The sequence below is a fragment of the Heptranchias perlo genome, chromosome 20 (genome assembly GCF_035084215.1).
Source record: "Heptranchias perlo isolate sHepPer1 chromosome 20, sHepPer1.hap1, whole genome shotgun sequence".
Taxonomy (NCBI): domain Eukaryota; kingdom Metazoa; phylum Chordata; class Chondrichthyes; order Hexanchiformes; family Hexanchidae; genus Heptranchias; species Heptranchias perlo.
In genome coordinates, this window is record NC_090344.1 from 49274342 (window position 1) to 49287489 (window position 13148).

Below are 13148 nucleotides of genomic sequence, written 5' to 3' on the forward strand. Positions count from 1 at the left end.
GGCTTAGTTCTCTGTGGCCTGGCGTGGCCTGGCCTGACCTCGGCTCAGATCTCTGTGGCCTCCCCTGGCCTGGCCTCAGCTCAGCTCTCTGTGGCCTCCCCTGGCCTGGCCTCAGCTCAGCTCTCTGTGGCCTCGCCTGGGCCGTGTTCTCTGCTCCCTGACCAGCCTTGGCTGTGCAACAAAATGCTACTGGTATTAAAAAAGCAAAGTGAAAAAACATTCTAACCAGCTCAAAAAGAGAATTCATGTTAATACTTTGTAATTAGAACAGGACATAAAATGTTATCCCACACAAAACAGGTACAGCCTGACTGACTGGCCGAGCACTCGTGAATGTTAGCTGTCCGTGTGTGTTTAATTATGTCACCCCAGATAATTGGCAAGGGATGTAGGCACATTGGCTTTCACAGGAAGTCTGGGAAGGGTTCGGAATGGAAAGAACAAATCCCTATATGTTATTTTTTTATTGGAGTGGTAATGAGACTTGCATTCCACAACACCACAGGAAAAATGCACTCATCACACCGTAGTTGCTGCTTCTTTTCCCCATGTTTCCCATTCTCCTTTCTTGACTATTGTTGGGGTACAGCTCCATGGGCAACACACACACGTGCACTTTCCAGCAGGGAACACCGGCCAACTTTCCCCTCCCTAACCCCGGGACGGGGGGCGGGGGTTAACCTCTGAAGAGTGCCCCTATTGCCACCCTAGCGAAGATCAGCTAATGCAGCATGGATCGGGGATCAAATCAGGGATTTTCTGGTCAGTATGGCTCAGTATCACACTGGGTGATGCTCCACATTCTCACCTGTGTGCACTATAGAAGTCATCAGTCTTGTTATCATTGACATGCAACACCTACGGTCTTGACATCTGCACAAACTGATTGTGGGGAACTCATTGAACAATTTCAGACAGGAAATATTTAATGGGACAAGTAAACCGAAATTTTGGTAGCTGACCAGCACCACCTTGAAGCCCCATCACTCAGAACTACTCATAGGGGAATGTGAGGATTCACACGGATCCCAGCGCCAAGTCTAATTTCACACTGGTGGCTTACTGGGTAAAGACAACACCTGGTGCGATACTGAGCTACACTTATTGGGAAAGTCCCAGCTTTGATTTCTGATGAATTAGTTGGTCTTAGTTGTGGGGCAGCTACCATTGGCCTCAGTGCCCCTGGACTAAGAAGGGGGGAAACCAGCCAAGGATCCTGCTTACTATCCAGTTGACCCATGTTGGGAAATGTGTGCATGTGGTTCTTGAGTGAGGATAGGATGAGGCTCGATTATGATGCCCCCGGCCCCCCAGATGGCACCTGTGTGGGCTGACACAGAGAATAGCCACTAGAGTAAGGTACCAGGGGGCAACCAGCATTGTTACAACTGTATGCCAGCATGAGTCAGCATGATGGCCTTGTAGCACCTTCACCCCGCAGTCAGCAACCTCCCTGTCGGCTTCTAACCACCCTGTTGCAGAGCTCGTTGTTGGTTTTCACCGATCAGAGGTTAAAGCCAGGCTGTCCAGTTAGATTACACTGACATGGGGTGGAACCTGTGATCCTGGCTCATGTGGGATATTTGCAAGTCACAAACCAGCTGAGCTTGGTTCAACTGCGCAGTGCTGCTATATCAGGTGTGACCCCTCCACATCTTTGGAGTGAGACTCGAACCCACAACCTTCTGACTAAGAGGCAAGAGTGCTATCCACTGAGCTACGGCTGACATTTTAAACAACAATTTAGCAAAAACTCCTTCATGGAACATGATTATGGATTATAGAACAGTTCCTACAGATTGGAGGGTGGCAAATGTAACCCCACTATTTAAAAAAGGGAGAGAGAAAACAGGCAACTACAGACCAGTTAGCCTAACATCAGTAGTATGGAAAATGCTAGAGTCTATTATAAGGGATGTGATAACAGGACACTTAGAAAATATCAACGGGGTTAGACAAAGTCAACATGGATTTATGAAAGGGAAATTGTTTGACAAACCTACTGGAATTTTTTGAGGATGTAACTGGTAGAATAGATAAGGGAGAACCAGTGGATGTGGTGTATTTGGATTTTCAGAAGGCTTTTGATAAAAGTCCCACATAAGAGGTTAGTGTGCAAAATTAAAGCACATGGGATTGGCGGTAATATACTGGCATGAATTGAAAATTGGTTTACAGACAGGAAACAGAGTGGGAATAAATGGGTCTTTTTCAGGGTGGCAGGCAGTGACCAGTGGGGTATCGCAGGGATCAGTGCATGGGCCCCAGCTATTCACAATATATATCAATGATTTGGATGAGGGAACCAAGTGTAATATTTCCAAGTTTGCTGATGACACCAAACTAGGTGGGATCGTGAGCTGTGAGGAGAATGCAAAGAGGCTTCAAGGCGATTTAGACAAGTTGAGTGAGTGGGTAAATCCATGGCAGATGCAGTATAATATGGATAAATGTGAAGTTATCCACTTCAGAAGGAAAAATAGAAAGGCAGAGTATTATTTAAATGGTGATAGATTGGGAAATGTTGATGTACAAAGGGACCTGGGTGTCCTTGTACATGAGTCACTGAAAGCAAACACGCAGGTGCAGCAAGCAGTTAGGAAGGCAAATGGTATGTTGGCCTTCATTGCAAGAGGATTTGACTACAGGGGCAAGGATGTCTTCCTGCAGTTATACAGGGCCTTGGTGAGACCACACCTGGAGTATTGTGTGCAGTTTTGGTCTCCTTACCTAAGAAAGGATATACTTGCCAAGGAGGAAGTGCAGCGAAGGTTCACCAGACTGATTCCTGGGATGGCAGAACTGTCGTATGAGGAGAGATTGGGTCGACTCGGCCTGTATTCACTCGAGTTTAGAAGAATGAGAGGGGATCTCATTGAAATATATAAAATTCTGACAGGGCTAGACAGACTGGATGCAGGGTTGTTGTTTCCCCTGGCTGGGGTGGTCCAGAATGAGGGGTCACAGTCTCAGGATACGAGGTAGGACATTTAGGACTGAGATGAGGAGAAATTTCTTCAGAGGGTGCTGAACCTGTGGAATTCTCTACCACAGAAGGCTGTGGAGGCCAAGTCACCGAATATATCTAAGAAGGAGCAAGATAGATTTCTAGACACAAAAGGCATCAAGGGTTATGGGGAGAAAGCGGGAATATGGTATTGAGATAGAGGATCAGCCATGATCGTACTGAATGGAGCAGCAGGCTCGAAGGGCCGAATGGCCTACTCCTGCTCCTCTTTTCTATGTTTCTATGTTTCATCGGATAGAAAAGAAAACTATACTCACCAAAGAGAAGCCTGAAGACTCCCAGCGATGCAGGGTCAGTGGGTCGATTCAACAGACAGACAAATCGATGCCAGCTTTGGAAATCTGACAGCTCAAACCCAAAGATCCTCTTCATTTTGCTGCTTTCCTCCTCCATCACTGTCTCCTTCGGTGCTCTCTTCCTAACACGCTGAGGCACATCTGGAGTGGTGGAATCAAAACCAGCACCTATCCCCCCCGCCAAGAAAGAAAACAAATGGGTTTTGAAGCTTATGTATTTTATTTTAATTCCTCCTCCCTACCCCCCCCCCCCACAAGAAAATATGCCAGAATTTTCAGGCAAGGTTCGTTGTGCAATGAGCACACACCAATCATGCACTGTTGCACAATCAGCTGGAGACAGGGAACATTTTTTTAAAATCTAAATTCCAGGCAATCAAACTGAGGGGAGAAGGGAATGTAAACAAAAAAAACTTGCTGCTTCGAGGGGGGGGGTGGGATAATTCCGATTGCAATGGACGATCTCAGACACTGATGTGCGATCTCGCGTTGTAAAATGTGAATTATTATTTATTTTGTAGATTTTGGCTAAATTCATGTGATTGTCTACGTGGACACTGTTTTGGGGGGGGGGGGGGGGTCCCTTGCCTGTTCTGGGCTGGCGGGACTGCAGTGTTAAAGCACTTTCTGCTCCCTGTGCTGGGGTTACTCCCTGCGCTCACCTGTCTGTTTCAGGTTGTCCCCGCCTGCCCCGTGCATCTCTCTCTCGCTCGCTCGCTCGCTTGTTGCTTTTGCTGCTGCACCGCCGATGTCTCCTCAACCACCACGTCCTCACACACTGCCACAAAGCAACACACACACATCAACATCGTGCAAAAGCTGCAGACACACTGCCGCAAACCAACCAGCTGTCGTTAAACATGTAAAACTCCTCCCAGCGCCAGGCAAAAAAAAAGTTGGAATTTGTTGGATGGACTCCCGGACTGGGGAGGAGTCCCGCAAAGCAGAACAAGGTCGGGCTGACGGGCAGTCAGTGTTTGAAGACTCAGCGCTGCCCATCGGAAGACGTGTAGTTGTGTTTTAACACTGAAATGGCAGAAATGAGAATCCACTGAGCAAGTGCTGTCCTTCCCACCTACCTGGTCTGCAGGTTCAGGTGGATTACATAGAATGTACAGCGACAGGTCAATGCCCCTGTTTAGGTGGATGTTAAAGATTCAAAGAAGGGAGTTCTCCCAGTGTCCTGGACAGCAGTCCTCCCTCGGCCATCACCACCAAAATACAGACTCAATTAATTGCTATTGCTGTTTATGGGATGTTGGTGTGTACGAGCACTGGGATTAATACCCTGACAAGAATATTCATCACGGGGACCAGACGAATCCTTAAACTTTCACCTTAACTTCCTTGTCGGTCTCGGGTTTACCACCCAGTTCATGCATATGACACGTAAACGTGGCTCCCCAAACTGATATCAACCAGTTTGGATTATATTAGCATTTACACTACCAATCTCTGATCAGGATCTGCACAAGCCAGTGAGTGAATTAATTAACCCTTTCTTGCCAAGTATCAGAGAAGAAGTCAGCCAACGAAGTCATAAACCAACTATTGTTTAGTAACCTTAGAATCACAGTTAACAGCATTTAAACATTGAGTATACAAATAATTAGTTCATAGGGTTAATTGACAGAATAAATAAGAGGTTACAAAGGCAATTCAATAATTCAGCTGTAACTGTTTGCTGATTATAAATTTACAGTTGAGTTCTGTGTCTGAGATTTATATAAATTGGTAAAATTAATTTAGAATTAGAATCCTTAGATAGCTGACAAGTTAACAGCATTAGATGGCCAGTCAAGATGTTGAAAATCTACAGGCTTGTAGTTAGCAATGTTTCCAGAACTCATATGACCTCAACCTTATGAGCTGGTGTGAATGAACTGGTTGCTTCGCCTTCATCTCGGTGGATGATGTTGGCCTTCTGAGACACCAGTGATGAACCTCAGTCTGTCGAGGTGCTATCCATTCCTCCTGGATTTTCTGCTCCTGAGTAAACTCACCTTCCGTGCTGGTAGCTGTATCTGAATTAAATGGCTTAAATCTCACCTGCCTTGCGCTCAGGGAAGCTTATACATCTGTGACGCACTTATACCTGCCTGAATCTGGCTCATACAATCTTAACTTCTGTAAGCTTCTCTCTCTCTGTCGGAGATGCACTTTCCACTTTTACAGAGACACCCTTTCTACGTATACCAGATAAAGTACTTCTACACCTTCTACTACAAACACTACTACAGGAACGAGAACTAAACTAAGGACTAAAGAGTGAGACTTAATGTCAAAAACACTGTCTTATATATCCTTAATTTCCAAAGAAACCATCTCAATTCTATTGACCAATCTGAGTGACACATTTATTAGAAGAGTTCAGCTCTTCTGTTGTCAGTCATCTCACACAGCCCTGTTGGTACCCTGATGACCTCCACATCAATGAAGCACTGGCACCTAGACATGCCAGCTCATTTGTTTATTCCTTAGCTTCTCAGGTCTTTGTTAACAAAGGGGTTGCATTAAGTCCAGATAAGACAGGACATCTTCATGTCCCCCTTAACGAGCCGTCTCCTGGCCTGTGGTCTTGATGGCTTATTTCTATCCCTGGTTAGGAATGTTTTGTTTGTGTAAACCTTCATGGTTTAATTAGTGTTAGTTTGTACCAGCATTCAAGTCTGACGACTTTGAGGACATATTTAAGGTCATTCTTTGGGCATTTCTCCTATACTGTGCATAAATTAGCTGCTGTGTTTGCCTACATAACAATGATTTAAAACAATTTTTTCATTACGTAGCAACAGGGGGGGCAAAAACACAAGCAAAAAATCTCTATGTAAAAGTTTTGAGAAGTGTCTTACCTTTTAAATGTTGTAAATTTCTGTGCCACACTTTAAACATGTGAAAGAGAGCCAGTAATTTCCTGAATATACTCAACGTTTTAGTTCCCCAGCAACAGAACATACACTCCAATTGATCTTAGGATATACCCAGGAGCAATTAGCCTCCAACTAACCTCTGGCTGCCCTTATTTACAACAATTAGTGTTGAACAATAGTGTTCAAGGGACACACCATGTTACACATTGACAGCAGAATAATACACATATGTATGTTCATGTCCTGACAAAAGGGTGATTCCTCCCACCTGACAGTAATATTAAAAGAGAGGTGAGCATTACACAAAGTGACAATTTTGAACCAAAATTAGCAAGGAAGTAATGCCAAACCGTCATAAATCACTGGTTATGCCTCAGCTGGAGTACTGCGTCTAATTCTAGGCGCTACAATTTAGGAAGGATGTCAAGGCCTTGGAGAGGGTGCAGAGGAGATTTACCAGAATGGTAGCAGGGATGAGGGACTTCAGTTATGTGATGAGACTAGAAAAGCTGGGATTGTTCTCCTGAGAGCAGAGAAGGTTAAGGGGAGATTTAATGGAGGTGTTCAAAATTATGAGGGTTTTGATAGAGTAACTATTTTCACTGGCAGGAGGGTCGGTAACCGGAGGGCACAGATTTAAGATAATTGGCAAAAGAACCAGAGGGGAGTTGAGGAGAAAGTTTTTTATGCAGCGAGTTGTTATGATCTGGAATGCACTGCCTGAAAACATGGTGGAAGAAGATTCAATAGTAACTTTCAAAAGGAAATCAAGAAAAATGGGACAAAATCTTAAAATTAGAGCTAGACCATTCAGGGGCGAAATCAGGAAGCATTTTTTTCACACAAATAGCAGTAGAACTCTGGAACTCTCTCCCCTAAAAGGCTGTGGATGCTCGGACAATTACAGCTTTCAAGACTGAGATAGATAGACTGTTGTTAGGTAAGGGTATCAAGGGATATGGAGCACAGAGGGCTAAATGGAGTTGAAGTGCAGATAAGCCATGATCTAATTGAATGGCGGAGCAGGCTCGAGGAGCTGAATGGCCTGCTGCTATTCCTAATGTTCCTATATACTTGAAAAATTTGCAAGACTATGGGGAAAGAGCGGGGAAGTGGGACTAATTGGATAGTTCTTTCAAAGAGCTGGCACAGGCACGATGGGCCAAATGGCTTCCTTCTGTGCTGTATGATTCTATGATTCCAAGATCTCATGCAGGTACAGCAAGCAATTAGGAAGGCAAAAGGCATGTTGACCTTTATTGCCAGGGGATTGGAGTAGAAGAGTAAGGAAGTCTTACTTCAATTGTACAGGGCTCACTTGGAGTACTGCATATAGTTTTGGTCTACTTATCTAAGGAAGGATATGCTTGCCTTAGAGGCGGTGCAACGAAGGTTCACAAGGTTGATTTCTATGAAGAGAGGTTGAGTGGAATGGGCCTATATTCTCTGGAGTTTAGAAGAATGAAAGGTGGTCTCAATGAAACATACAAGATTCTGAGGGGGCTTGACAGGGTAGATGCTGAGAGGTTGTTTCTCATGGCTGGAGAGTCTTGAATTAGGGGGCATAGTCTCAGGATAAGGGGTTGGCCATTTAAGACTGAGATGAAGAGGAATTTCTTCACTCAGAGGGTCGTGACTCTTTGGAATTCTCGATCCCAGAGGGCTGTGGATGCTGACTCATTGAATATTGTCAAGGCTGAGATCGATAAATTTGTGGCCTCTAGGGGAATCAAGTGATATGGGGATCGGGCAGGAAAGTGGAGCTGAGGTCAAAGATCAGCCATGATCTTATTGAATGGCGGAGCAGGCTCGAGGGGCTGTATGGCCTACTCCTGCTCCTATTTCTTAGGTTTCTTATGTTTCTCATGATGTTTCATTACAGATGAGGGTGTACCCATACTGGCCAGTGTTTCATGGATGCTTAATGCCCCCGTACAGTTGATGTTGCCTATCATCTGTGTATGTGTGGAAGCCAACCCCGTGCTTGCCGCTGACGACACCAGGAATATCATGTAGATGTTGAATAGGAAGAGACTCAGGTTGAACAATAAAGATACACCAGAATACTGGTAACCACTTCTTGTGCCTTGTTGAATTGCTGATGTTGAACACTATGAAGTATGGTGAGTGACTGCAGGAGGTTCCTTTATTAGTATTAGTCTCATAACCTGGAACCTTGTTGTAACTAGTTAGTCCTTCTAAATATTCTGCCCATCGCCAACTGACAGTTCCACCTTTAACCAATAGTCAGTTGGTATGTCTGCTCTGTATTTACACAGGCTGGAGGCACTACCGTTATCCTGCTTAAAAAACAGGAACTCCATCCAGTTGCACATCAACTAATCCTTACCCTGCTGAATAAAAAGGAACTCTGTGCAGTTACACAGTAAGTAGCCCTCACTCTGCTGTATAAACAGAAACTCTAGATGAGGGAGCGGGCAGGAAATTGGACATGAATTTAGATTTGAGGTTAGGATCAGATCAGCCATGATCTTGTTGAATGGCGGAGCAGGCTCGAGGGGCCGATTGGCCTACTCCTGCTCCTATTTCTTATGTTCTTATGAATACACAGCAAGTAACTCTTACCTAGCTGTATAAGCAGATACTCTGTATAGTTACATAGTGAGTAACGTGAATCAGAAACTCCATACAGTCACGCAGGGGATTGGAGTACAAGAGTAAGGAAGTCTTACCACAATTGCACAGGGCTCACTTGGAGTACTGTGTATAGTTTTGGTCTACTTATCTAAGGAAGGATATGCTTGCTTTAGAGGCGGTGCAGCGAAGGTTCACGAGATTGATTCCTGGGATGAGAGAGTTGTCCTTTGAAGAGGACAACCTTACTGAATAAATTCTACAATTCCACAGTTCTACAATTTCTACTGAAGAAATTCTCCAATTACACAGTACTCTGAAGAACACATGTGAAGTCTGTACAGCTGGGTTTTTTTGATTTCTTGCCCAGTTTGTACTGTGTCCCACGGCAGTTTCATATGTTGAGTTGTGCTGGATGGTTGAGATTTTCACACACCCTTCAAAACCACCATCTAATGGGGCAACACAGTCACCGGATCACTTTCTCAATCAGGGATTACTATGTCATAGAATCATAGAATCATAGAAGTTACAACATGGAAACAGGCCCTTCGGCCCAACATGTCCATGTCGCCCAGTTTATACCACTAAGCTAGTCCCAATTGCCTGCACTTGGCCCATATCCCTCGATACCCATCTTCCCCATGTAACTGTCCAAATGCTTTTTAAAAGACAAAATTGTACCCGCCTCTACTACTGCCTCTGGCAGCTCTTTCCAGACACTCACCACCCTTTGAGTGAAAAAATTGCCCCTCTGGATCCTTTTGTATCTCTCCCCTCTCACCTTAAATCTGTGCCCCCTCGTTATAGACTCCCCTACCTTTGGGAAAAGATTTTGACTATCGACCTTATCTATGCCCCTCATTATTTTATAGACTTCTATAAGATCACCCCTTAACCTCCTACTCTCCAGGGAATAAAGTCCCAGTCTATCTAACCTCTCCCTGTAAGTCAAACCATCAAGTCCCGGTAGCATCCTAGTAAATCTTTTCTGCACTCTTTCTAGTTTAATAATATCCTTTCTATAATAGGGTGACCAGAACTGTACACAGTACTCCAAGTGTGGCCTCACCAATGCCCTGTACAACTTCAACAAGACATCCCAACTCCTGCATTCAATGTTCTGACCAATGAAACCAAGCATGCTGAATGCCTTCTTCACCACCCTATCCACCTGTGACTCCACTTTCAAGGAGCTATGAATCTGTACTCCTAGATCTCTTTGTTCTATAACTCTCCCCAACGCCCTACCATTAACGGAGTAGGTCCTGGCCCGATTCGATCTACCAAAATGCATCACCTCACATTTATCTAAATTAAACTCCATCTGCCATTCATCGGCCCACTGGCCCAATTTATCAAGATCCCGTTGCAATCCTAGATAACCTTCTTCACTGTCCACAATGCCACCAATCTTGGTGTCATCTGCAAACTTACTAACCATGCCTCCTAAATTCTCATCCAAATCATTAATATAAATAACAAATAACAGCGGACCCAGCACCGATCCCTGAGGCACACCGCTGGACACAGGCATCCAGTTTGAAAAACAACCCTCGACAACCACCCTCTGTCTTCTGTCGTCAAGCCAATTTTGTATCCAATTGGCTACCTCACCTTGGATCCCATGAGATTTAACCTTATGTAACAACCTACCATGCGGTACCTTGTCAAATGCTTTGCTGAAGTCCATGTAGACCACGTCTACTGCACAGCCCTCATCTATCTTCTTGGTTACCCCTTCAAAAAACTCAATCAAATTCGTGAGACATGATTTTCCTCTCACAAAACCATGCTGACTGTACCTAATTAGTCCCTGCCTCTCCAAATGCCTGTAGATCCTGTCCCTCAGAATACTGTGGTATTGGGAGGGAAAGTCAACACTGAGTAATTGAAGTGGTATGGGTTGAAGAAAAGAAATAAGGCATGGCCTGTCCATATCCGATACAGGCGTCTGTTGCAATTCAAGCACTCCCCAGTACCTTTTACTTGTGCCCAACATAAAAATTCCACTTCCACAGGCAAGACCTTGCTCCCTATGAACTGAAACATAATCTATGCACAAAATAATTTGGAATAATGTGACCCAGGCGAACAATGAACCAGATATTACTTGTGAATTCCATTACCTCTCAAATCACTTCGGATCTTGGATAATATTTACACATTATGCCAACTTCTTCATAACACGCAAAGCTATCAAACAGGTTTATTCATGGATAGAGGTATTTACAGGCACTCTATTATAATCAAGATATTGAATCTGTTTGATTGAAGCCCCTGGAATAAAAGGGGCAGTAGCAGTAAGGATACAGAATTGGCTAAGTAACAGGAAACATAGAGTAGTGGTGAACAGTTGTTTTTCAGACTGGAGGGAGGCGTACAGTGGTGTTCCCCAGGGGTCGGTGCTGGAACCACTTCTTTTCTTGATATATATTGATGACTTGGACTTGGGTGTGCAGGGCACAATTTCCAAATTTGCAGATGACACAAAACTTGGAAGCGAAGTGAACAGTGAGGAGGATAGTGATAGATTTCAAGAGGATATAGACAGGCTGGTGGAATGGACGGACACATGGCAGATGAAATTTAATGCACAAAATGCAAGGTGATATATTTGGGTAGGAAGAATGAGGAGAGGCCATGTAAACTAAAGGGCACAATTCTAAAAGGGGTACAGGAACAGAGAGATCTGGGGGTATATGTACACAAATTGTTGAAGGTGGCAGGGTCGGTTGAGAAAGCGGTTAAAAAAGCATACAGGATCCTGGGCTTTTTAAATTGAGTCATAGAGTACAAAAGCAAGGAAGTCATGATGAACCTTTATAAATCACTGGTTCGACTGCAGCTGGAGTATTGTGTCCAGTTCTGAGCATCACACTTTAGGAAAGATGTGAAGGCCAGAGAGAGGGTGCAGAAGAGATTTACTAGAATGATTCCAGGAATGAGGGACTTTAGTTACATGGATAGAGTGGAGAAGCTGGGGTTGTTCTCCTCGGAATGAAGAAGGTTGAGAGGAGATTTGATAGAGGTATTCAAAATCATGAAGGGTCTAGACAGAGTAGATAGAGAGAAATTGTTTCCATTGGCAGAAGGGTCAAGAACCAGAGGACATAGATTTAAGGTGATTGGCAAAAGAACCAAAGGTGATAGGAGTAAAAACTTTTTGACACAGTGAGTGGTTGGGATCTGGAATGCGCTGCCAGCGGGGGTGGTGGAGGCAGATGCAATCATGGACTTCAAAAGGGAATTGGATAAGTACTTGAAAGTAAAAAAATTGCAGGCCTGCAGGGATAGGGTGGGGGGATGGACCAGCTGGATTGCTTTTGCATAGGTACAAGTTGAGAGGTACAAGTGCAATGTACCTTTAAATGAAGTGTTCTTGAAGATCAGCAGAAGCCCTTGTGGCAGGGAATGTGACACGGAACAGAGTGGTTGTGAGTTCAGATGGTGCTTGAATGTTTGCAGAGGTTGCCTCACACCCAGATAGCATAGTATGGTACAGCACAGAAAGAGGCCATTCGGCCCATCATGCCTGTGCCAGCTCTTTGAAAGAGCTACCCAATTAGTCCCATTCCCCTGCTCTTTCCCCATAGCCCTTCTTCAAGTATTTATCCAATTCCCTTTTGAAAGTTACTCTTGAATCTCCTTCCACCGCCCTTTCAGGCAGTGTATTCCAGATCATAACAACATGCTGCACAAAAAAATTGTTTCTTCATGTCGCCTCTGGTTCTTTTGTCATTCACCTGAAATGGATCCTCTGGTTACCGACCCTTCTGCCACTGGAAACATTTTTCCTTATTTACTCTATCAAAAGCATTCATGATTTTGATCACCTCTATCAAATCTCCCCTTAACCTTCTCTGTTCTAAGGCGAACAATCCCAGCTTCTCCAATCTCTCCATATAACTGAAGTTCCTCATCCCTGGTACCATTCTAGTAAATCTCTTCTGCACCCTCTCGAAGGCCTTGACATCCCTCCTAAAGTGTGGTGCCCAGAACTGAACGCAATATTCCAGCTGAAGCCTAACCAGTGTTTTATAAAGGTGCTGACAAAGAAAGAGTCTGAGATGTAAGTGAGTGAAGCCTCTGTCAGTGGTATATGGGATACAGAATGGCAACAGTGCCTTGACTTGCCTTGGCCACCGTTGTGTCCAGTGATGGGTCCCATCAGGGGCAGGTACAAGGTACAGGTGAGAAAGCCGCAGTCTGTTTAAACAGGGACTGCCTGTGGAGCCTTGAACGTGGAAAACATGCCAAGGCTTTCACATTCTTCAAAGCAAATATAAGGTGATTTACTACAGCAACTAAATGTAGCGTAACGCACTGCATCAACTGAATGTAAGGTAATTCACGACA

At 44.4% G+C, this 13148-nt stretch overlaps 1 protein-coding gene across 1 annotated transcript in view; it reads right to left on the reverse strand.

Annotated features, from left to right (window-relative positions):
• ggcx (gamma-glutamyl carboxylase) overlaps window positions 1-13148 on the reverse strand; it is a 78004-nt gene that overhangs the window by 33093 nt on the left and 31763 nt on the right. Inside the window, exons 2-3 of the mRNA XM_068001299.1 lie at window positions 3987-4102; window positions 3286-3492 (exon numbers count right to left, since the gene is read on the reverse strand). Coding sequence (XP_067857400.1) covers window positions 3286-3492; window positions 3987-4023 — 244 coding nt within the window. The 5' untranslated portion in view covers window positions 4024-4102. The remainder of the gene's footprint in view (window positions 1-3285; window positions 3493-3986; window positions 4103-13148) is intronic.